This window comes from Carcharodon carcharias, assembly GCF_017639515.1.
Source record: "Carcharodon carcharias isolate sCarCar2 chromosome 36 unlocalized genomic scaffold, sCarCar2.pri SUPER_36_unloc_2, whole genome shotgun sequence".
Lineage (NCBI taxonomy): Eukaryota > Metazoa > Chordata > Chondrichthyes > Lamniformes > Lamnidae > Carcharodon > Carcharodon carcharias.
Genome location: NW_024470737.1, coordinates 1027485 through 1053539, shown reverse-complemented (window position 1 = coordinate 1053539; position 26055 = coordinate 1027485). Strand labels below are relative to the sequence as shown.

Below are 26055 nucleotides of genomic sequence, written 5' to 3'. Positions count from 1 at the left end.
CTCAAACACTCACTCCCTCCTCCACCTCAAACACTCCCTCCTCCACCTCAAACACTCCCTCCCTCCTCCACCTCAAACACTCCCTCCCTCCGCCACCTCAAACACTCACTCCCTCCACCACCTCGAACACTCACTCCCTCCGCCACCTCGAACACTCACTCCCTCCGCCACCTCAAACACTCACTCCCTCCGCCACCTCAAACACTCACTCCCTCCGCCACCTCAAACACTCACTCCCTCCGCCACCTCAAACACTCACTCCCTCCGCCACCTCAAACACTCACTCCCTCCGCCACCTCAAACACTCACTCCCTCCGCCACCTCAAACATTCCCTCTGCCACCTCAAACACTCACTCCCTCCTCCACCTCAAACACTCCCTCCTCCACCTCAAACACTCCCTCCCTCCTCCACCTCAAACACTCCCTCCCTCCGCCACCTCAAACACTCACTCCCTCCACCACCTCGAACACTCACTCCCTCCGCCACCTCGAACACTCACTCCCTCCGCCACCTCAAACACTCACTCCCTCCGCCACCTCAAACACTCACTCCCTCCGCCACCTCAAACACTCACTCCCTCCGCCACCTCAAACACTCACTCCCTCCGCCACCTCAAACACTCACTCCCTCCGCCACCTCAAACACTCACTCCCTCCGCCACCTCAAACACTCACTCCCTCCGCCACCTCAAACACTCCTTCCGCCACCTCAAACATTCACTCCCTCCGCCACCTCAAATATTCCCTCCTTCCTCCACCTCAAACATTGTCCCTCTCCTCCACTCCAATCATTCACTCCTTCCTCCACCTCAAACATTTAGTCCCTCCTCCACTTCAAGTTTTCACTCCCTAGCTCCACCACCTCAAGCATTCACAACCACAAACATTCACTCCCTCCACCACCGACGCACAGTAGCAGCAGTGTGTGTACCATCTACAAGATGCACTGCAGCAACTCACCAAGGCTCCTTAGACAGCATCTTCCAAACCCACGACCACTACCATCTAGAAGGACAAGGGCAGCAGACACATGGGGAACACCACCGCCTGGAAGTTCCCCTCCAAATGACTGAGCTGGTGATTGAAGTAGGAGACATCTGCAGATCGGTCCAGAGAATCTCATTGCACCAAGTGACTGCAGTCCAGACACACACACACACACACACTCCCTCGGTACGGGCACTTGGGAGTGCCAGTCTGGATATTGTACACAAATCTTTGGAGTGGGACTTGGACTTACAAAGCCCAGACTCAGAGATGAGATGCGCAAGGTGAAAGTATTAAACTGATAATAGCATGGAGGTGACTGAGGCTAGAGATTCCCATCTAGCCAGTATTTAATACTGACACCTGCAGAGTAAAGGGTTAAAACCAGGAGCACCTGATGCTGATGTAACAATGTAATAATACATGACTGAGTAGCAGAGATCTGGAAGGAAGTAGTTCCAGTCTTGCACAGAGTTCCCTCAATATACATAGAGGCGTGAATAAATAATGTTTCTTTTACAAACTACAGTCTTGAGTAGCTTACTTTGGGTGAATAGACAAACCCCAAAGAACCCCGTCTAGACCTAGAACACATGACGCAACATGGTGGCAAAGGACAGTGAGTAAAAAAACCCAGAAAAACTCTAAGAAAAGGCTACAGACCTGACAACCCTACAGATCCTTGGAAGAAGGACAAAAGGAACAGATCGAAGACTCACCAGATAAAGTCGGAATGTTGCGAGCGTGGCAGATCCTAGCTGAGACACAGACCCGGGGTCCGGACACCGGCGAACGCAGACCAGAATCAACCAGCAACATTGTGAAGCAGCAACTATTCCAGAGATTGGTACTTGAAGTCTACACTGCCACTCCCAGAATCTTTCCAAAGCAGCGAAGGCTCACCACAGGCTCAGCCCTGGGGCAACTGGAGAAACAGATTTGTTTGCACAAACAGATCAGGTCAGTACTTCATTCTATGCGGTAGGATCTATTGTTGACGACCTAACAGCGAGATCAGGGAGATTGGTCTATGCAACTCAGAGACTAACCTTGTGAAGTTTGAGACTTTGGGGGGAGATGTAGGAGGGTCTATATAGTTGGGATAAAGACTTGATGGGGGGGTGTTGTAGAGTAAAGTGTTAACATCAGGAGCACCTGATGCTGAGGTAACTGTGATGCAATGTCACATGATCAAGTAACAGCAATCTGGAAGGAAGAAGTCCAAATCCCGTGAAACGTTCCTCAGATGTACATAGAGCCGTAAATGAATAGTAATGGTTTTAACAAACTACAGTCTTGAGTAGCTTAGTTAGGGAAAACAGACAAACTTTGAGAAACCCCGGATGCGCGAAGCAATGACAGAGGTCCGCTGATCCTCGATGAGGTGAACAGCCACCATCAGGAAGATCGCTGCCAGAACAGCCTGGTCCGACCCCCACGTTAAACCAAGGGCACAGGTAAGCGGGCTTTAAAACGTTCTTTCATGGGATGTGGGCGTCGCCGGCGAGACCAGCATTTGCTGCCCCGTCCCTAATTGCCCCTTGAACTGAATGCCTCGCACGGCCATTTCGGGGGGGGGGGGGGGGTGTGGGTGGGGGGTGGGGGGCAGTTAAGGGTCAGCCACATGGGCTGTGGGTCTGGAGTTATGTGTAGGCCAGACCGGGTAAGGGGGGCAGATTTCCCTCCCTCAAGGGGCATGAGTGACCCCGATGGGGTTTTTTTTTTTAAACAACAATCTGGGTCACCATGACTGTGACCGGCTTTCATTCCACACTTTATGAATTAAATTTTAATGGCATGGTTGGATTTGAACCCCTATCCCCAAAGCATTGGTCCCCTGGGTGACAGGTCTGGGGACATGACCACCAGGCCAAAGTGGCCTTGGTAGGTGTTGGTTGCCAAGGGCGACCACTGACGCTGGAGGCAATGAGGGAGAGAGGCTTCCCGGCATTCCATTGAGCTGGCGAGGCTACTGCATCGTGGGAGATGTGGTTCCCACCGCCGTCCTGAGCCGCGGCTCCAAGCGGCAAGGGGACTACATTTCCCGGCGGGCATCGGGCGCAAGGGCGCCGGCTTCGAGCCGCTCCGCCGCGCGGCCCTCTGGGAGGTGTAGTCCTCGCCTCCGTGGCCGGCTATGGGGAGGGGGGGCGGGAGGAACTACAGTCCCCGGCGGGCCTCGGGCGCGGGTTGAGGCGGGCCTTCCTCCTCCCTCCAACACCCGCCCACACCGCGGCCCCCACTCCACAAGCCGCCGCCGTTTGAAGATGGCGGAGGAGGAGGTGGACGGGGACGCCCTGCCCGAGCCGTCCGGCCCGGTGGGGCCGCGCACCGTCCGCGTCGTCAAGTCGGACAGCGGCTACGGCTTCAACGTGCGGGGCCAAGTGAGCGAGGGCGGCCAGCTCCGCAGCATCAACGGCGAGCTGTACGCGCCGCTGCAGCACGTTAGCGCCGTGCTGGCGGGAGGCGCGGCGGAGCGAGCCGGAGTCCGGAGGGGAGACCGCATCCTGGCCGTGTGAGTGAGTGCGCGACCGCCCGCCGGGACGGGACGGGCCGAGCCGAGCCGCCAACTGGCCACCGTACACCCCCGGCCCCGCCCCCCCAGTCCCCCCGGCCCCGCCCCCCCAGTCCCCGCCCCCGTCCCCGTCCCCCCAGCCCAGCCACCCCCGGCCACGTCCCTCCCAGCCACCCCCGCCCCGCCCCGCCCCGCCCCTGAACCTACAACCCCCCCAACTTCAACCCGATCCCTGAACCCCACCCCGCCCTTTGCCATTCTGCTGACCTCCCGTGGCGTTGCTCAGGGAGCTGGTGTTAACTGATCCCCCAGCCCCCGTGGCGTTGCTCAGGGAGCTGGTATTAACTGACCCCCCAGCCCCTGTGGCATTGCTCAGGGGAGCTGGCATTAACTGACCCCCCAGCCCCCGTGGCGTTGCTCAGGGAGCTGGTATTAACTGACCCCCCAGCCCCTGTGGCATTGCTCAGGGGAGCTGGCATTAACTGACCCCCCCCAGCCCTCGTGGCATTGCTCAGGGGAGCTGGTATTAACTGACCTCCCACCTCCTGTGGCATTGCTCAGGGGAGCTGGCATTAACTGACCCCCCCCAGCCCTCGTGGCATTGCTCAGGGGAGCTGGTATTAACTGACCTCCCACCTCCTGTGGCATTGCTCAGGGGAGCTGGCATTAACTGACCCCCCCCAGCCCTCGTGGCATTGCTCAGGGGAGCTGGTATTAACTGACCTCCCACCTCCTGTGGCATTGCTCAGGGGAGCTGGCATTAACTGACCCCCCCAGCCCCCATGGCATTGCTCAGGGAGCTGGTATTAACTGACCCCCCAGCCCCCGTGGCATTGCTCAGGGGAGCTGGCATTAACTGACCCCCCTATCCCCCGTGGCATTGCTCAGGGGAGCTGGCATTAACTGACCCCCCAGCCCACGTGGCATTGCTCAGGTTGCTGTTATTAACTGACCCCCCAGCCCCCATGGCATTGCTCAGGGAGCTGGTATTAACTGACCCCCCCGACCCCGTGGCATTGCTCAGGTTGCTGGTATTAACTGACCCCCCAGCCCCCATGGCATTACTCAGGGAGCTGGTATTAACTGACCCCCCCGACCCCGTGGCATTGCTCAGGGAGCTGATATTAACTGACACCCCCAGCCCCTGTGGCATTGCTCAGGGGAGCTGGCATTAACTGACCCCGCCAGCCCCCGTGGCATTGCTCAGGGGAGCTGGTATTAACTGACCTCCCAGCCCCCGTGGCATTGCTCAGGGAGCTGGTATTAACTGACCCCCCAGCCCCCGTGGCATTGCTCAGGGGAGCTGGTATTAACTGACCTCCCAGCCCCCGTGGCATTGCTCAGGGAGCTGGTATTAACTGACCCCCCAGCCCCCATGGCATTGCTCAGGGAGCTGGTATTAACTGACCCCCCAGCCCCCGTGGCTTTGCTCAGGGAAGCTGATGTTAACTGACCCCCCCCCCCCCGGCCCCTGTGGTGTTGCTCAGGGAAGCTGGTGTTAACTGACCCCCCCCCCTGCCCTGGCCTCTGTGGCTTTGCTCAGGGAAGCTGGTGTTAACTGACCTCCCGGCCCCTGCGGCGTTGCTAAGGGGAGCTGGTGTTAACTGACCTCCCCCGGCCTCTGTGGCGTGACCCCCCCACCCCCCCCACAGCCCCAGTGGCAATGTGCCGGGAAGCTGATGTTAACTGACCCCCCCCGGCCCCCAAGGCGTTGCTCAGGGAAGCTGGTGTTAACTGAAGCCCCCGGTCCCTGTGGCGTTGCTCAGGGGAGCTGGTGTTAACTGACCCCCAGGCCCCCCGTGGCATTGCTCAGGGAGCTGGTATTAACTGACCCCCCAGCCCCCTCAACCCCTGTGGCGTTGCTCAGGGGAGCTGGTGTTAACTGACCCCATGGCCCCCTGTGGCATTGCTCAGGGGAGCTGGTGTTAACTGACCCCCCCCCCCTCCCCCAGCGGAAATTGAGCTCACCATGCTCCAGCGGCATTGCTCATGGTGTTGGTGGGTGAGTGTGCACAATTATGTTAACTGATTTAGTATCTCTCATGGTGGATGCGAGTGAGTATGTTAACTGACCTCCAGCAGCATTGCTCATAAAGATCATGGCTTGGTGTCGGGGGATGTTGAGTGAAGAGACTTCCCACGCCATTGCCCATGGTGCTTGTGGATTGGTGTGTGAAATTATCTTCACTGACTTATTGTTTCTGAAGGCGCGTGCAGATGAATAGGTTAACTGACCTCCTGCAGTGCTGCTCAAGGTGATGGCACGAGGGAAATTATGTTAACCAACTTCCTGTCTCTTTGCTCACGGTGTTGGAAGGCTGTTGTGTGGGGAATTAAGTTAACTGACCCCCAGTGGCGTTGCTCGCGGTGATCATAGCTGAGCTTGTGGGGAAATGAGTTCGGTGACCTTCAGCGGCATTGCTCATGGAGATGGTGGGGTGGGTTATAATTGAGCTAACCGACCTCCAGTTGCGTTGCTCATGGATACAGGGGTGAGGGCCTGTCTATTATCTTGATTGAACCTCCTGAGGCACTGCTCATTTATGACCACCGCCTGCCATTGGCTGACTCTGTGCGATGTTGCTTATGAAGACCGTGACTGGGTGATGGCAAAATTAGCTGAGCTCCAGTGCAGTTGCTCACGTATACTGTGAAGGGTGGGGTATCATGTCGGATGACCTCCCATGCCAGTGCTCTCTCATCACCACATTTCAATGGCTGGCCTGTCTTGGCATTACTGATGGGAATCTGCGCAGGGCACCAAGTTAACCACCACAACCCCTGTGTTAGGAAGGGGATAATAGCTACCCGGGTTTCCAGCTCCTGATTGATACCCTGCTAGAATACGCTTGGGTGTAGATGTTGGGCATGGATGCTTTCCACAGTTGAATAGCCTTCCAGCAGTCATGCCTCGCAGGTAAGGAAAAGTCACCTGGGCAGGAGGCCCTGTAACCTCAGGAGGAGTAATCCCAGGAGGGGACAGGGGCGCCAGTGAAAGGTGCTCTAAGGCTGTTGGTTCAAGTCTCATTCAGAGCAGGGGTGTGGGGTGGGGAGTTTGATTTTGGTTTCCTGCTCATCCCTCCATTCCCTTTGCTTTTTACTCTTCCGTGGGTCGTGCGCGTGGTTAGCAAGGCCAACACTTGTTGCCCATCCCTAATTGCCCCCGGAACTGAGGGTCTGGCTCGGCCATTTCGGCGGGGGGGGGGGGGGGGGGGGGTGCGGCGCAGTTAAAAGTCGACCACGTGGGCTGTGGATCTGGAGTCATGTGTAGGCCAGACCGGGTAAGGGGGGCAGATTTCCCTCCCTAAAGGGGCATTAGTGACCCCGATGGGGGTTTTTATGACAATCGATGATGGTCATCATGGTCACCGTCACTGAGACTCGCTTTATATTCCCAGATTTGTTAATCAAATTTAAATTCCCAGCGGGCGGGGTGGGATTTGAACCCCTGTCCTCCAGGGCACTAGCCCAGGCCTCTGGGTTACTCGTCCGGTGGCATTACCACTAAGCCAGCGGCTCCTTCACAGGAGTGGCTGTGCCTTTAGCAGTCTTGGACATAATTCCCTCCCCAAACATTTCCTCCTTTAAGACGCTGCTTAAAACCTACTGTGTTGACCCATTTTTTTATTCTTAATCTCCTGTCCTAATGTATCTCTGTGACTCAGTGTCAGATTGTGAGTTTTGTGTGGTGCCTGGGGAGGTTTCGCTCCTGTAAAAGGTGCTGCATTAGTGCAGGAGGAGGCCATTTGACCCCCTCAAACCCACTCCGCCCCTCCACAAGATCATGGCTGACCTGCCTCAACTCCACTTTCCCACACTCACCCCCTTTTTATCCCGAGATTCCTTGGCTGTCGGAAGAACGTTGTGATGGTTGACCCTGTGGCCACAACTCCGGGCTGTGTGTGGCAGTCAACATTGGAAAACTGCTATGTCAACCGTCACGGTGCAGTTGCAGGTCCTGGCCCCTAGACGGCGCAGCGGAGCAACGTTGCGCTCAATCTCCATTTCAACATGCCCGCCCTCTCGGACCTTCAGTTTAAAACAAAAACGCGCACAGCCACCACTAGCCGAAGAGGAAGGGGCTGCAGAGCAAGGACAAAGCAGCGGGACGGAGTGAGTTGATCTTGGAGAGAGTCGCCTCCCGCTGGAACTGTTCTACGATCAACGTACTGTGGGCCAGTTATCTGGACTATTTAGATGCTAAAGCAGCTGCAGCTAGCAATCTCTCAATGGCCGAGTGCCCCCCCCCACCGACAGGCGAGAGATTCCGGAGTCGTGGAGCTAATCCCGGGAATGTAAACTCGGAGGGAGAGGAGAAATTTTTTCACGCTGTCCCAGGAGGTGGCCGACTGGCTTGACGTTGTTCTCTCTTTTGCTTTGGCCGAAACCCTCGGGGGGGGGGGGGGGGGGGGGTGGGGGGGTGCGGGGGGGAAGGAATGTCGGCCAGCGGGCCGCGCCGAGGGAGGGCTGCGCTGTCGGAGGTGCCGCCTTTCAGGATGAGACGTCAAGCCGAGGACCCTGTCTCCCCCCCCCACCCCCCCCACCCCCCGGACGAATAGAAACAACCCACGGTCGTTGACTGGAAGAGTACCGGGTGGGGGTTGGTTCACGGGGGAGTTCTCCCCAGAGTCCAGAGACAAAGTTTACCCCTCACCCGACGTCACGAATTAAAAATAGCCGGTCGCTTGCTTGGCTGTTGATTTTGGGATCTTGCTGTGCTCCCGACGATTGCGGTCGTAACCCCAGCTGAGTTAAAGTAATTCCTGTTCAGGCGCGAGCGAAAGGACCTTGTGCCTGCGAACTTGTTCTTCTTGGTCAGTGGCTGAGTGAGGTGCGAGAGTTTTGGTTCCCGGTATTCCAGTCGCGTGGTTTGGAAAGGAGAGGGAGAGAAGCAGCTGCTGGCGCCACACCACAGACCGTGTGATGGACACTTGGAGCTTAATGTCTGAACAGGCAGCCATTTCCTGTGCTCAGCAGCTTTTTGCGAAGCGGCCTTGATTGTAGGTGCTCTTTGGGCCGGTCACCACTGCGCAGTGATTTAGTTTATACTCACAGGCTGTACTGTGGCAAAACGACGCACAGTAGCAGCAGTGTGTGTACCATCTACAAGATGCACTGCAGCAACTCACCAAGGCTCCTTAGACAGCACCTTCCAAACCCACGACCACTACCATCTAGAAGGACAAGGGCAGCAGACACATGGGGAACACCACCACCTGGAAGTTCCCCTCCGAGACACTCACCATCCTGACTTGGAAACATATCGGCCTTTCCTTCACTGTCACTGGGTCCAAATCCTGGAACTCCCTCCCTAACAGCACAGTGGGTGTACCTACACCACAGGGACTGCAGCGGCTCAAGAAGGCGGCTCACCATCACCTTTTATAAGACCTGTCACTGTATAACACTGGGATACAGTACCGGTGGGGACAGGTCTGTCGCTGTATAACACTGGGATACAGTACCGGTGGGGACAGGTCTGTCAGTGTATAACACTGGGGTACAGTACTGGTGGGGATGGGTCTGTCACTGTATAAGACTGGGGTACAGTACTGGTGGGGATGGGTCTGTCACTGTATAAGACTGGGGTACAGTACTGGTGGGGACAGGTCTGTCACTGTATAACACTGGGGTACAGTACTGGTGGGGACAGGTCTGTCACTGTATAACACTGGGGTACAGCACCAGTGGGGACAGTTCTGTCACTGTGTAACATTGGGGTACAGTACTGATGGGGACAGGTCTGTCACTGTATAACACTGGGGTACAGTACTGGTGGGGACAGGTCTGTCACTGTATAACACTGGGGTAAAGTACTGGTGGGGTCAGGTCTGTTTCTGTATATCACTGGGGTACAGTACTGGTGGGGACGGGTCTGTCACTGTATAACACTGGGGTACAGTACTGGTGGGGACAGATCTGTCACTGTATAACACTGGGGTACAGTACTGATGGGGACAGGTCTGTCACTGTATAACACAGGTACAGTACTGGTGGGGACAGATCTGTCTCTGTATAAGACTGGGGTACAGTACTGGTGGGGACAGGTCTGTCACTGTATAAGACTGGGGTACAGTACTGGTGGGGACGGGTCTGTCACTGTATAACACTGGGGTACAGTACTGGTGGGGACGGGTCTGTCACTGTATAACACTGGGGTTCAGTACAGGTGGGGACGGGACTATCACTGTATAACACTGGGGTACAGTACTGATGGGGACGGGTCTGTCACTGTATAACACTGGGGTACAGTACTGATGGGGACGGGTCTGTCACTGTATATCACTGGGGTACAGTACTGGTGGGGACGGGTCTGTCACTGTATAAGACTGGGGTACAGTACTGGTGGGACAGGTCTGTCACTGTATAAGTCTGGTGTACAGTACTGGTGGGGACCGGTCTGTCACTGTATAACACTGGGGTACAGTACTGGTGGGGACAGATGTGTCTCTGTATAACACTGGGGTACAGTACTGGTGGGGACAGGTCTGTCACGGTATAACACTGGGGTACAGTACTGGTGGGGACAAGTCTGTCACTGTATAACACTGGGGTACAGTACTGGTGGGGACAAGTCTGTCACTGTATGTCACTGGGGTACAGTACTGGTGGGGACCGGTCTGTCACTGTATAACACTGGGGTACAGTACTGGTGGGGACAGGTCTGTCACGGTATAACACTGGGGTACAGTACTGGTGGGGACAAGTCTGTCACTGTATAACACTGGGGTACAGTACTGGTGGGGACAGGTCTGTCACTGTATGTCACTGGGGTACAGTACTGGTGGGGACCGGTCTGTCACTGTATAACACTGGGATACAGTACTGGTGGGGACAGATCTATCACTGTATAACACTGGGGTACAGTACTGGTGGGGACAGGTCTCACTGTATAACACTGGGGTACAGTACTGGTGGGGACAGGTCTGTCACTATAACACTGGGGTACAGTACTGGTGGGGTCAGGTCTGTTTCTGTATATCACTGGGGTACAGTACTGGTGGGGTCAGGTCTGTTTCTGTATATCACTGGGGTACAGTACTGGTGGGGACAGGTCTGTCACTGTATAACACTGGGGTACAGTACTGGTGGGGTCAGGTCTGTTTCTGTATATCACTGGGGTACAGTACTGATGGGGACGGGTCTGTCACTGTATAACACTGGGGTACAGTACTGGTGGGGACAGATCTGTCACTGTATAACACTGGGGTACAGTACTGGTGGGGACAGGTCTGTCACTGTATCACGGGTACAGTACTGGAGGGGACAGATCTGTCTCTGTATAAGACTGGGGTACAGTACTGGTGGGGACAGGTCTGTCACTGTATAACACTGGGGTACAGTACTGGTGGGGACGGGTCTGTCACTGTATAACACTGGGGTACAGTACTGGTGGGGACGGGTCTGTCACTGTATAACACTGGGGTTCAGTACTGGTGGGGACAGGACTGTCACTGTATAACACTGGGGTACAGTACTGGTGGGGACGGGTCTGTCACTGTATAAGACTGGGGTACAGTACTGGTGGGACAGGTCTGTCACTGTATAATTCTGGTGTACAGTACTGGTGGGGACCGGTCTGTCACTGTATAACACTGGGGTACAGTACTGGTGGGGACAGATGTGTCTCTGTATAACACTGGGGTACAGTACTGGTGGGGACAGGTCTGTCACGGTATAACACTGGGGTACAGTATTGGTGGGGACAAGTCTGTCACTGTATAACACTGGGGTACAGTACTGGTGGGGACAAGTCTGTCACTGTATGTCACTGGGGTACAGTACTGGTGGGGACCGGTCTGTCACTGTATAACACTGGGGTACAGTACTGGTGGGGACAGGTCTGTCACGGTATAACACTGGGGTACAGTACTGGTGGGGACAAGTCTGTCACTGTATAACACTGGGGTACAGTACTGGTGGGGACAGGTCTGTCACTGTATGTCACTGGGGTACAGTACTGGTGGGGACCGGTCTGTCACTGTATAACATTGGGGTACAGTACTGGTGGGGACGGGTCTATCACTGTATAACACTGGGGTACAGTACTGGTGGGGACAGGTCTCACTGTATAACACTGGGGTACAGTGCTGGTGGGGTCAGGTCTGTTTCTGTATATCACTGGGGTACAGTACTGGTGGGGACAGGTCTGTCACTGTATAACACTGGGGTACAGTACTGGTGGGGTCAGGTCTGTTTCTGTATATCACTGGGGTACAGTACTGATGGGGACGGGTCTGTCACTGTATAACACTGGGGTACAGTACTGGTGGGGACAGATCTGTCACTGTATAACACTGGGGTACAGTACTGGTGGGGACAGGTCTGTCACTGTATCACGGGTACAGTACTGGTGGGGACAGATCTGTCTCTGTATAAGACTGGGGTACAGTACTGGTGGGGACAGGTCTGTCACTGTATAACACTTGGGTACAGTACTGGTGGGGACAGGTCTGTCACTGTATAACACTGGGGTACAGTACTGGTGGGGACGGGTCTGTCACTGTATAACACTGGGGTACAGTACTGGTGGGGACGGGTCTGTCACTGTATAACACTGGGGTACAGTACTGGTGGGGACGGGTCTGTCACTGTATAACACTGGGGTTCAGTACTGGTGGGGACAGGACTGTCACTGTATAACACTGGGGTACAGTACTGGTGGGGACGGGTCTGTCACTGTATAACACTGGGGTACAGTGCTGGGGACGGGTCTGTCACTGTATATCACTGGGGTACAGTACTGGTGGGGACGGGTCTGTCTCTGTATAACACTGGGGCACAGTACTGGTGGGGACGGGTCTGTCACTGTATAACACTGGGGTACAGTACTGGTGGGGACAGGTCTGTCTCTGTATATCACTGGGGCACAGTTCTGGTGGGGTCAGGTCTGTCTCTGTATATCACTGGGGTACAGTAGCGGTGGGGACGGGTCTGTCACTGTATAACACTGGGGTACAGTAGCGGTGGGGACGGGCCTGTCACTGTATAACACTGGGGTACAGTACTGGTGGGGACAGGTCTGTCACTGTATAACACTGGGGTACAGTACTGGTGGGGTCAGGTCTGTCTCTGTATATCACTGGGGTACAGTACTGGTGGGGACAGGTCTGTCACTGTATAACACTGGGGTACAGTACTGGTGGGGTCAGGTCTGTCTCTGTATATCACTGGGGTACAGTACTGGTGGGGACCGGTCTGTCACTGTATAACACTGGGGTACAGTGCTGGTGGGGACAGGTCTGTCACTGTATAACACTGGGGTACAGTACTGGTGGGGACAGGTCTGTCACTGTATAACACTGGGATACAGTACTGGTGGGGACAGATCTATCACTGTATAACACTGGGGTACAGTACTGGTGGGGACAGGTCTCACTGTATAACACTGGGGTACAGTACTGGTGGGGTCAGGTCTGTTTCTGTATATCACTGGGGTACAGTACTGGTGGGGACAGGTCTGTCACTGTATAACACTGGGGTACAGTACTGGTGGGGTCAGGTCTGTTTCTGTATATCACTGGGGTACAGTACTGATGGGGACGGGTCTGTCACTGTATAACACTGGGGTACAGTACTGGTGGGGACAGATCTGTCACTGTATAACACTGGGGTACAGTACTGGTGGGGACAGGTCTGTCACTGTATAACACAGGTACAGTACTGGTGGGGACAGATCTGTCTCTGTATAAGACTGGGGTACAGTACTGGTGGGGACAGGTCTGTCACTGTATAACACTGGGGTACAGTACTGGTGGGGACGGGTCTGTCACTGTATAACACTGGGGTACAGTACTGGTGGGGACGGGTCTGTCACTGTATAACACTGGGGTTCAGTACTGGTGGGGACAGGACTATCACTGTATAACACTGGGGTACAGTACTGGTGGGGACAGGTCTGTCACTGTATAACACTGGGGTACAGTACTGATGGGGATGGGTCTGTCACTGTATATCACTGGGGTACAGTACTGGTGGGGACGGGTCTGTCTCTGTATAACACTGGGCACAGTACTGGTGGGGACAGGTCTGTCACTGTATAAGACTGGGGTACAGTACTGGTGGGGACAGGTCTGTCACTGTATAAGACTGGGGTACAGTACTGGTGGGGACCGGTCTGTCACTGTATAACACTGGGGTACAGTACTGGTGGGGACAGATGTGTCTCTGTATAACACTGGGGTACAGTACTGGTGGGGACAGGTCTGTCACGGTATAACATTGGGGTACAGTACTGGTGGGGACAAGTCTGTCACTGTATAACACTGGGGTACAGTACTGGTGGGGACAAGTCTGTCACTGTATGTCACTGGGTTACAGTACTGGTGGGGACCGGTCTGTCACTGTATAACACTGGGGTACAGTACTGGTGGGGACAGGTCTGTCACGGTATAACACTGGGGTACAGTACTGGTGGGGACAAGTCTGTCACTGTATAACACTGGGGTACAGTACTGGTGGCGACAGGTCTGTCACTGTATGTCACTGGGGTACAGTACTGGTGGGGACCGGTCTGTCACTGTATAACACTGGGGTACAGTACTGGTGGGGACGGGTCTGTCACTATATAACACTGGGGTACAGTACTGGTGGGGACCGGTCTGTCACTGTATAACACTGGGATACAGTACTGGTGGGGACAGATCTATCACTGTATAACACTGGGGTACAGTACTGGTGGGGACAGGTCTCACTGTATAACACTGGGGTACAGTACTGGTGGGGACAGGTCTGTCACTATAACACTGGGGTACAGTTCTGGTGGGGCAGGTCTGTTTCTGTATATCACTGGGGTACAGTACTGGTGGGGACAGGTCTGTCACTGTATAACACTGGGGTACAGTACTGGTGGGGTCAGGTCTGTTTCTGTATATCACTGGGGTACAGTACTGATGGGGACGGGTCTGTCACTGTATAACACTGGGGTACAGTACTGGTGGGGACAGATCTGTCACTGTATAACACTGGGGTACAGTACTGGTGGGGACAGGTCTGTCACTGTATCACACGGGTACAGTACTGGTGGGGACAGATCTGTCTCTGTATAAGACTGGGGTACAGTACTGGTGGGGACAGGTCTGTCACTGTATAACACTGGGGTACAGTACTGGTGGGGACAGATCTGTCACTGTATAAAACTGGGGTACAGTACTGGTGGGGACGGGTCTGTCACTGTATAACACTGGGGTACAGTACTGGTGGGGACGGGTCTGTCACTGTATAACACTGGGGTTCAGTACTGGTGGGGACAGGACTGTCACTGTATAACACTGGGGTACAGTACTGGTGGGGACGGGTCTGTCACTGTATAACACTGGGGTACAGTGCTGGGGACGGGTCTGTCACTGTATATCACTGGGGTACAGTACTGGTGGGGACGGGTCTGTCTCTGTATAACACTGGGGTACAGTACTGGTGGGGACAGGTCTGTCTCTGTATATCACTGGGGCACAGTACTGGTGGGGTCAGGTCTGTCTCTGTATATCACTGGGGTACAGTAGCGGTGGGGACGGGTCTGTCACTGTATAACACTGGGGTACCGTAGCGGTGGGGACGGGCCTGTCACTGTATAACACTGGGGTACAGTACTGGTGGGGACAGGTCTGTCACTGTATAACACTGGGGCACAGTACTGGTGGGGTCAGGTCTGTCTCTGTATATCACTGGGGTACAGTACTGGTGGGGACAGGTCTGTCACTGTATAACACTGGGGTACAGTACTGGTGGGGTCAGGTCTGTCTCTGTATATCACTGGGGTACAGTACTGGTGGGGACAGGTCTGTCACTGTATAACACTGGGGTACAGTGCTGGTGGGGACAGGTCTGTCACTGTATAACACTGGGGTACAGTACTGGTGGGGACAGGTCTGTCACTGTATAACACTGGGGTACAGTATTGGTGGGGACAGATCTGTCACTGTATAATACTGGGGTACAGTACTGGTGGGGACAGGTCTGTCACTGTATAACACTGGGGTACAGTACTGGTGGGGTCAGGTCTGTCACTGTATATCACTGGGGTACAGTACTGGTGGGGACAGGTCTGTCACTGTATAACACTGGGGTACAGTACTGGTGGGGTCAGGTCTGTCTTTGTATATCACTGAGGTACAGTACTGGTGGGGACAGGTCTGTCACTGTATAACACTGGGGTACAGTACTGGTGGGGACAGGTCTGTCACTGTATAACACTGGGGTACAGTACTGGTGGGGTCAGGTCTGTCTCTGTATATCACTGGGGTACAGTACTGGTGGGGACAGGTCTGTCACTGTATAACACTGGGGTACAGTGCTGGTGGGGACATGTCTGTCACTGTATAACACTGGGGTACAGTACTGGTGGGGACAGGTCTGTCACTGTATAACACTGGGGTACAGTACTGGTGGGGACAGATCTGTCACTGTATAACACTGGGGTACAGTACTGGTGGGGACAGATCTGTCACTGTATAACACTGGGGTACAGTACTGGTGGGGACAGGTGTGTCACTGTATAACACTGGGGTACAGTACTGGTGGGGACAGGTGTGTCACTGTATAACACTGGGGTACAGTACTGGTGGGGACAGGTCTGTCACTGTATAACACTGGGTTGTATACATGGCACCCTCTATTGGATTGGTATCTGGAATATTTGTCCAGTGCGCTGTCTAATGTCTTATCTTTCACCTGTATTGTGGCAATGACGGGGATTTCAGCTCTTTAATCGCAATTGTTTCAATCGAGCCATTCTTGTTGATTGTCTTAGTGGATTTCCAATCTGATCTTCAGTTGACTTTCTGAGATGATAATCTGCTGGTGTCATCATTTTGTCTAGGTTCTGTTGAAAGTCCAAATAAGGAAGTGCCGCTTTTAATTTCTCAATCACCTCTGGGCTTCTGGTCTGCATTCTAATCTTGTCTTTAAATCTTCTCACGATGGCCTCATCGTGTGCTCGAGCCCTTGCTCTCAAAGTCAAAGTTCATGGGTCAAGTCCCCAATCCACAGACTTAAGCCAGTAATCCAGGCCGACACTCCCAATGTCGGTAACGAGTAGTACCTCGCTTTCGGAGAGTTGTTACTGAGGGAATGCTGCACTGTCGGAGGGTCAGTACTGAGGGAGCGCCGCACTGTCGGAGCGTCAGTACTGAGGGAGTGCCGCACTGTCGGAGCGTCAGTACTGAGGGAGTGCCGCACTGTCGGAGCGTCAGTACTGAGGGAGCGCCGCACTGTCGGCGGGTCAGTGCTGAAGGAATGCTGCACTGTCGGAGGGTCAGTACTGAGGGAGAGCCGCACTGTAGGAGGGTCAGTGCTGAGGGAGTGCCGCACTGTCGGAGGGTCAGTACTGAGGGAGTGCCGCACTGTCGGCGGGTCAGTGCTGAGGGAGTCCCGCACTGTCGGCAGGTCAGTGCTGAGGGAATGCTGCACTGTTGGAGGGTCAGTTCTGAGGGAGCGCCGCACTGTCGGCGGGTCAATGCTTTGGGAGTCCCGCACTGTCGGCAGGTCAGTGCTGAGGGAGTGCTGCACTGTCGGAGGGTCAGTACTGAGGGAGAGCCGCACCTTCGGAAGGTCAGTACTGAGGGAGCGCCGCACTGTCGGAGGGTCAGTACTGAGGGAGTGCCGCACTGTCGGAGGGTCAGTACTGAGGGAGTGCTGCACTGTCGGAGCGCCAGTACTGAGGGAGTGCCGCACTGTCGGAGGGTCAGTACTGAGGGAGCGCCGCACTGTCGGAGGGTCAGTACTGAGGGAGCGCCGCACTGTTGGAGAGTCAGTACTGAGGGAGGGCCTCACTTTCGGAGGGTCAGTACTGAGGGGGCGCCGCGCTGTCGGAGGGTCAGTACTGAGGGAGTGCCGCACTGTCGGAGGGTCAGTACTGAGGGAGCGCCGCACTGTCGGAGGGTCAGTACTGAGGGAGCGCCGCATTGTCGGAGGGTCAGTACTGAGGGAGCGCCGCACTGTCCGAGGGTCAGTACTGAGGGAGCGCCGCACTGTCCGAGGGTCAGTACTGAGGGAGCGCCGCACTGTCCGAGGGTCAGTACTGAGGGAGCGCCGCATTGTCAGAGGGTCAGAACTGAGGGAGTGCGCATTGTCGGCGGGTCAGTGCTGAGGGAGCGCTGCACTGTCAGAGGGTCAGTACTGAGCGAGCGCCGCTCTGTCGGAGGGTCAGTACTGAGGGAGTGCCGCACTGTCGGAGGGTCAGTACTGAGGGAGTGCCGCACTGTCGGAGAGTCAGTACTGAGGGAGTGCCGCACTGTCGGAGGGTCAGTACTGAGGGAGTGCCGCACTGTTGGAGGGTCAGTACTGAGGGAACGCTGCACTGTCGGAGTGTCAGTACTGAGGGAGCGCCGCACTGTCGGAGGGTCAGTACTGAGGGTGTGCTGCACTGTCGGAGTGCCAGTACTGACGGAGTGCCGCACTGTCGGAGGGTCAGTACCGAGGGAGTGCCGCACTGTCGGAGGGTCAGTACTGAGGGAGCGCCACACTGTTGGAGAGTCAGTACTGAGGGAGCACCGCACTGTTGGAGAGTCAGTACTGAGGGAGGGCCTCACTGTCGGAGGGTCAGTACTGAGGGAGCGCCGCGCTGTCGGAGGGTCAGTGCTGAGGGAGCACCGCGCTGTCGGAGGGTCAGTACTGAGGGAGTGCCGCACTGTCGGAGGGTCAGTACTGAGTCAGTGCCGCACTGTCGGAGGGTTAGTACTGAGGGAGTGCCGCACTGTCGGAGGGTCAGTACTGAGTCAGTGCCGCACTGTCGGAGGGTCAGTACTGAGGGAGTGCTGCACTGTCAGAGGGTCAGTACTGAGGGAATGCCGCACTGTCGGAGGGTCAGTACTGAGGGAGTGCCGCACTGTCGGAGGGTCAGTACTGAGGGAGTGCCGCACTGTTGGAGGTGCCGTCTTTCAGGACTAGACTTTAAACCAAGCACCCCACCTGCCCCCTCAGGTGGATGTAAAAGATCCTAACGATGGGATTGGAAGAGAGTTTTTGTGCTAGGGGCCGGTGTGGGGTGGGGGGGGGGCACTTGGATCTGAAGCACTTTATGGCAACGTGTGGATGTGACGGACACTATAGAAATGCAACTCCTTTCTTTTCCCAGTGCTCTGAGCAGACTTTTTGTTTTTTCAGGGAATGTGGGTATCGCTGGCCTGGCCCAGCATTTATTGCCCATCCCTAATTGCCACTTGAGAAGGTGGTGGGTGAGCTGCCTTCTTGAGCCGCTGCAGTCCCTGTGGTGTAGGTACACCCACCGTGCTGTTAGGGAGGGAGTTCCAGGATTTGGACCCAGCGACAGTGAAGGAACGGCCGATATATTTCCAAGTCAGGATGGTGAGGGGCTCGGGGGGGAACTTCCAGGTGGTGGTGTTCCCCATGTGTCTGCTGCCCTTGTCCTTCTAGATGGTAGAGGTCGTGGGTTTGGAAGGTGCTGTCTAAGGAGCCTTGGTGAGTTGCTGCAGTGCATCTTGTAGACGGTACACACACTGCTGCTACTGTGCGTCGGTGGTGGAGGGAGTGAATGTTTGTGGATGTGGTGCCGATCAAGCGGGGCTGCTTTGTCCTGGATGGTGTCGAGCTTCTTGAGTGTTGTGGGAGCTGCACTCATCCAGGCAAGTGGGGAGTATTCCATCCCACTCCTGACTTGTGCCTTGTAGATGGTGGACAGGCTTTGGGGAGTCAGGAGGTGAGTTACTCACCGCAGGATTCCCAGCCTCTGAACCGAACCTCGTGCTAGTTCCAGCTGAAGGGAGAGCTGTAACATGAATTGTGAACAAGTTGCCCTTTCACTGCTGATTTGACCAGGCCAGTTATCGTGTTCTGTTTTGTTCTCCCCTCTCCTTCCTCCCCTCCCCCCCCAACCCGTTTCAGGAACGCAGTGAATGTGGAGGGGGCGACCCACAAGCAAGTGGTGGATTTGATCCGGGCGGGAGACCAGGATTTGCTGCTCACTGTGCTGTCTGTGCCCCCTCACGAGGCCGAAAGCCTGGACCCCAGTGATGACTCCTCGGGACAATCCATCTATGACTACTCAGAGAAGCAGGCCATCCCCATCTCCATCCCCAGCTACAAGCACATCGATCAAAACGGCGAGAAATTTGTGGTGAGTGATGTGTCCACGTGCTTTTCCAGCACTGAAACAGGCCACTCGGCCCCTCTGCTCCGTGCTGGTGTTCCTGCCCCACATGAGCCTCCGTCCACCCTCCTCTCCCTCTCCCCCCATCAACATATCCTTCTATTCCTCTCTCCCTCATGTGTTTATCCAGCTTCCCCCTCCCCTTCAATCCATCTCTGCGATTCACCTCGACCACTCCCTGTGGGAGCGAGTCCCACATTCTCCCCACTCCCTGTGGGTGCGAGTCCCACATTCTCCCCACTCCCCGTGGGAGCAAGTCCCACGTTCTTCCCACTCCCCGTGGGAGCAAGTCCCACATTCTCCCCGTGGGAGAGAGTCCCACATTCTCCCCGTGGGAGAGAGTCCCACATTCTTCCCACTCCCCGTGGGAGCAAGTCCCACATTCTCCCCACTCCCCGTGGGAGCGAGTCCCACGTTCTCCCCACTCCCCGTGGGAGCGAGTCCCACATTCTCCCCACTCCCCGTGGGAGCGAGTCCCACATTCTCCCCACTCCCCGTGGGAGCGAGTCCCACGTTCTCCCCACTCCCCGTGGGAGCGAGTCCCACGTTCTCCCCACTCCCCGTGGGAGCGAGTCCCACATTCTCCCCACTCCCCGTGGGAGCGAGTCCCACATTCTCCCCACTCCCCGTGGGAGCGAGTCCCACATTCTCCCCACTCCCCGTGGGAGCGAGTCCCACGTTCTCCCCACTCCCCGTGGGAGCGAGTCCCACGTTCTCCCCACTCCCCGTGGGAGCGAGTCCCACGTTCTCCCCACTCCCCGTGGGAGCGAGTCCCACGTTCTCCCCACTCCCCGTGGGAGCGAGTCCCACGTTCTCCCCACTCCCCGTGGGAGCGAGTCCCACGTTCTCCCCACTCCCCGTGGGAGCGAGTCCCACATTCTCCCTGTGGGAGTGAGTCCCACATTCTCCCCGCTCCCCGTGGGAGTGAGTCCCACATTCTCCCCACTCCCCGTGGGAGTGAGTCCCACATTCTCCCAACTCCCCGCGGGAGCGAGTCCCACATTCTCCCCACTCCCCGCGAGAGCGAGTCCCATATTCTCCCCGCGGGAGCCAGTCCCACATTCTCCCCACTCCCCGCGGGAGCGAGTCCCATATTCTCCCCACTCCCCGTGGGAGTGAGTCCCACATTCTCCCCACTCCCCGCGGGAGCGAGTCCCACATTCTCCCCACTCCCCGTGGGAGCGAGTCCCACATTCTCCCCACTCCCCGTGGGAGCGAGTCCCACATTCTCCCCGCGGGAGCGAGTTCCACATTCTCCCCACTCCCCGTGGGAGCGAGTCCCACATTCTCCCCACTCCCCGTGGGAGCGAGTCCCACATTCTCCCCACTCCCCGCGGGAGCCAGTCCCACATTCTCCCCACTCCCCGCGGGAGCGAGTCCCACATTCTCCCCACTCCCCGCGGGAGCGAGTCCCACATTCTCCCCACTCCCCGCGGGAGCGAGTCCCACATTCTCCCCACTCCCCGTGGGAGCGAGTCCCACATTCTCCCCACTCCCCGTGGGAGCGAGTCCCACATTCTCCCCGCGGGAGCGAGTTCCACATTCTCCCCACTCCCCGTGGGAGCGAGTCCCACATTCTCCCCACTCCCCGTGGGAGCGAGTCCCACATTCTCCCCACTCCCCGCGGGAGCCAGTCCCACATTCTCCCCACTCCCCGTGGGAGCGAGTCCCACATTCTCCCCACTCCCCGTGGGAGCGAGTCCCACATTCTCCCCACTCCCCGTGGGAGCGAGTCCCACATTCTCCCCACTCCCCGCGGGAGCGAGTCCCACATTCTCCCCACTCCCCGTGGGAGCGAGTCCCACATTCTCCCCACTCCCCGTGGGAGCGAGTCCCACATTCTCCCCGTGGGAGCGAGTCCCACATTCTCCCCGCGGGAGCGAGTTCCACATTCTCCCCACTCCCCGCGGGAGCGAGTCCCACATTCTCCCCACTCCCCGCGGGAGCGAGTCCCACATTCTCCCCACTCCCCGCGGGAGCGAGTCCCACATTCTCCCCACTCCCCGTGGGAGCGAGTCCCACATTCTCCCCACTCCCCGTGGGAGCGAGTCCCACATTCTCCCCGCGGGAGCGAGTTCAGGCGAGTCCCACATTCTCCCCACTCCCCATGGGAGCGAGTCCCACATTCTCCCCGCTCCCCATGGGAGCGAGTCCCACATTCTCCCCACTCCCCGTGGGAGCGAGTCCCACATTCTCCCCGCTCCCCGTGGGAGCGAGTCCCACATTCTCCCAACTCCCCGCGGGAGCGAGTCCCACATTCTCCCCACTCCCCGCGAGAGCGAGTCCCACATTCTCCCCGCGAGAGCGAGTCCCACATTCTCCCCGCGGGAGCGAGTCGGTGTGGGTGTAGCGGCGCCGGGGCGGGTGTAGCGGCGCCGGGGTGGGTGTGGCAGCGCGGGGGTGGGTGTAGCGGCGCCGGGGTGGGTGTAGCGGCGCCGGGGTGGGTGTAGCGGCGCGGGGGTGGGTGTGGCGGCGCGGGGGTGGGTGTGTCGGCGCGGGGGTGGGTGTGTTGGCGCCGGGGTGGGTGTAGCGGCGCCAGGGTGGTACACGGACAGGAGTGTTTGCTGCGTCTCTGTAACATGGCTGCTCCCTCCCTCCCTCCCTCCCAGGTGTACAACATTTACATGGCTGGGCGGCTGCTGTGCTCCAAGCGATACCGGGAGTTTGCCGTCCTGCACCACAGCCTGAAGCGGGAGTTCTCCGACTTTGGCTTCCCTCGGCCACCGGGGAAGTGGCCTTTCTCCCTGTCCGAGCAGCAGCTGGACGCTCGGCGCCGCGGCCTGGAGCAGTACCTGGAGAAAGGTGAGTGCCGAGCGCCAGCTCCCACTTACACAGTGTAACTGCCAGAGCGTCTCCCTTCATCCCGGGAATCCCCCAGTGCTCCACATCCAAACCATAGGATGCAGTGCGCTGTCGAAAGAAAGGGCAGTTTGCGCACAGCAAGACCCCACAAACCAAGGGGTGGGGTATTGACCAGATCATGTGTTGGTCAAAGGACCCAGGCCACCCAGAGAGAGCTCTGCCCTCCTTCTCAAAATTGTGTGGCTGAATCTGTTATGTCCGTTTGACAGGGCAGACAGTTTGAAATGACAATATTGTGTTTATTTAACACCTTTGACAGAAAAATGCATCCCACAACTTCACAGACACGTTATAAAACAACACATCTAACTAAGCCTCGTAAGCAAGATATTAGTGACAGGCGAACAAAAGCTCGGTCAAAGAGGTCGATTTTAAGGACCATCATAAAGCAGGAAAGAGAGAGAGAGAGCGAGAGAGAGAGAGAGGGGTGGACGGACAGAGAGGTTTAGGGAGGGAATTCCAGAGCTCAGGGCCCCCCCCCCAGGCAGCTGAAGGCCCGGCCGCCAATGGTGGAGCGATGGGAATCGGGGGATGGTCAAGAGGCCGGAATTGGAGGAGCGCAGAGATCTCGGAGGGTTGTAGGGTCTGGAGGAGGTTACAGAGATAGGGAGGGGTGTAGGGGCTGGAGGAGGTTACAGAGATTGGGAGGGGTGTAGGGGCTGGAGGAGGTTACAGAGATAGGGAGGGGTGTAGGGGCTGGAGGAGGTTACAGAGATTGGGAGGGGTGTAGGGGCTGGAGGAGGTTACAGAGATAGGGAGGGGTGTAGGGGCTGGAGGAGGTTACAGAGATAGGGAGGGGTGTAGGGGCTGGAGGAGGTTACAGGGATAGGGAGAGGGTGAAGGGGCTGGAGGAGGTTACAGAGATAGGGAGGGGTGTAGGGGCTGGAGGCGGTTACAGAGATAGGGGTGTAGGGGCTGGAGGAAGTTACAGAGATAGGGAGGGGGTGAGGAGGGATTTGAAAACGAGGGTGAGAATTTGAAAATGGAGGTGTTGCCGGACCGGGAGCCAGTGTGGGTCAGCGAGCACAGGGGGCGATGGGTGAACGGGGCCTGGGTGTGAGTTCGGACACGGGGACAGCAGAGTTTGGGATGAGGTGGAGATTCCGGAGGGTAGAATGTGGGAGAACAGCCGGGAGAGGGTTGGAATAGTCGAGTGTGGAGGGAACGAGGGTGTAGGTGAGGGTTTCAGCAGCGGATGAGCTGAGACAGGGGGTGGAGTCGGGCGATGTTACGGGGGTGGGAATAGGTGGTCTTAGCGATGGCGCCAATATGAGGGCGGAAGCTCATCTCGAGGTCAAACGTGACACTGAGGCTGTGAAGAGAGCGGCTTAATCTGCGCCTGTTACCGGGGAGAGGGATGGAGTCGGTCACTAGGGAACGGAGTTTGGGACGGACCCCAAAACAATGGCTTCAGTCTTCCCAATATTTAATGGGAGGGGATTTCCCCTGATCCGGGACTGGGTGTGGGATAAGCAGTCTGATAATGTCGGGAAGATGGAGGAGACGAGGGAGGAGGGGGTGAGGTGGAGCTGGGGGAGGGCAGCCCACATGTGAACACTCTCTCTGAGCCTTCGGAGAGCCTCACCAAGGGGCAGCGTGTGGGGGAGAAATAGGGAGGGGGGGCCAAGGGGAGAGCCTCAGTGGGGAGGGGTGATACCTGAGGTCAGGGTGTGGGGGTAGGAGGAGAGGCCGTTCCCAGCGAGTCTGATCGATAGGAATGGGGCTGGGGGAGGAGAGTCCCACCCAGCTGGATGACAGGGGAGAGGTGTTGGGGTAGGGCGGTGTGGTCAGTGGGCCAAAGGCTGCAGACAGGTCGACAGGGACGAGGAGGGACAGTTTCCCCTTGTCACAGGCAGATCGGACGGCGTTAGCGAGTCTGATGAGGGCTGTCTAATCCAGAAGAGAGCACCTCTGACAGTGCGGCACTCCCTCCGTGGCGGCCGTGGGAGAGTCGGCCTGGACTACGAGGCTCGAGCCTGCGGAGTGGGCCGGATCTTGCAGTCCGGGTGCACGAGTTGAACTGGGTGGGGGGTGTTGGTAGGGGGTGTGGGGGGGGGGGGGAATTCTTTATCCTCCGACTAACCCCCTCCTCTCTCTGTTTCGCAGTGTGCTCGGTGCGCGTCATTGGTGAGAGTGACATTGTGCAGGAGTTTCTCTCTGAGTCGGACGAGGTGAGCGTTCCCCGATGGGAAGACTGCGACAGGGTGGCCTCGCTCCTGGGACGGCGGCACAGACAGCCGTTGATAATCCACAGGCGTCTGCAAAGAAAACACATGAAGCCCTGAGTGTCAGAACAGCTCTTACACTCGGCTGCACTCTGGCTGAACTTGTTGTGGACCTTGCGCGACCTGTTGGAATTGAATGAAACACTTAAATGGGCTCTGCTGTGCGCTGTCCCCCCGCCCCCCCCAAGGTCCGTGTGCTCTCCCTCCGAGTCCGCACCTTCCCCCCTCCGTGCCCTGTCTCACCTATGCCGTACCCATGATTCCAGTTCAGTTTTTTTTCTTACACGAGAATATAAAAGCAGGGATGTGCTGCTGAGGCTTTATAAGGCTCTGGTCAGACCACATTTAGAATATTGTGAGCAATTTTGGGCCCCGTATCTCAGGAAGGATGTGCCGGCCCTGTAGAGAGTCCAGAGGAGGTTCATGAGAACGATCCCAGGAATGAAAGGCTTAACATATGAGGAACGTTTGAGGACTCTGGGTCTATACTCGATGGAGTTTAGAAGGATGAGGGGGGGATCTGATTGAAACTTACAGAATACTGAAAGGCCTGGATAGAGTGGACGTGGGGAAGATGTTTCCATTAGTAGGAGAGACTAGGACCCGAGGGCACAGCCTCAGAGTAAAGGGAAGACCTTTTAGAACAGAGATGAGGTGAAACTTTCTTAGCCAGAGAGTGGTGAATCTATTGAATTCATTGCCACAGAAGGCTGAGGAGGCCAGGTCATTGAGTGTATTTAAGACCGAGATAGATAGGTTCTTGATTGGTAAGGGGATCAAAGGTTACGGGGAGAAGGCGGGAGAATGGGGTTGAGAAACTTATTAGCCATGATTGAATGGCGGAGCAGACTCGATGGGCCGAATGGCCTAATTTCTGCTCGTATGTCTTATGGTCTTTTCCCCCGGGATTCCTCCGGGGGTTGCAGGGGGGTGGGGGGGGTGGGGGGGGTGGGGGTGGTGGTGGGTGGGTGGGTGGGTGGGTGGAGAGCAGCTTCCCACATCCGCCCGCCTCCTTGTCCAAGCCCTTGCCCTCTCCTCAGGCCACTGGAGAAACGGGACAGGGTGCCGGTGCCCAGAGTGTGTGGTCAGTGTTGCCGAAAGGGGTTTCCACACCCGCTGCCGCATTCTGTTCTCTGCAGGCTGCCTAGCACAGGAGGTGGCCATTCGGCCCATCACGGCTTGAAAGATCCATCCAATTAGCACCCCCCCCACCAACCCCCCCTGCTGGCTCTTTTCCCGCCCCCCGTATCCCTGCTAATGTTCCCCCTTCCAGTATTTATCCGATTCCTCCCCCCCTTTTGAAAGTTCCTATTGAATCTGCTTCCACCGCGCTTTCAGGCAGCGCCTTCCAGATCACAACAAC

The 26055-nt window shown here is 56.8% G+C and overlaps 1 protein-coding gene across 4 annotated transcripts in view; it reads left to right on the top strand.

Moving 5' to 3' along the window:
• Positions 1 to 3238: 3238 nt before the first annotated feature.
• The window catches only part of LOC121274411 (sorting nexin-27-like), a 91553-nt gene continuing 68736 nt past the window's right edge, over positions 3239 to 26055 (top strand). For all 4 annotated transcript variants that reach the window (XM_041181719.1, XM_041181718.1, XM_041181721.1 and 1 more), the window contains exons 1-4: positions 3239 to 3500; positions 19341 to 19572; positions 22215 to 22407; positions 24574 to 24638. In XM_041181719.1, the coding sequence (XP_041037653.1) occupies positions 3253 to 3500; positions 19341 to 19572; positions 22215 to 22407; positions 24574 to 24638 (738 nt within the window). In that variant the 5' untranslated portion in view covers positions 3239 to 3252. The remainder of the gene's footprint in view (positions 3501 to 19340; positions 19573 to 22214; positions 22408 to 24573; positions 24639 to 26055) is intronic.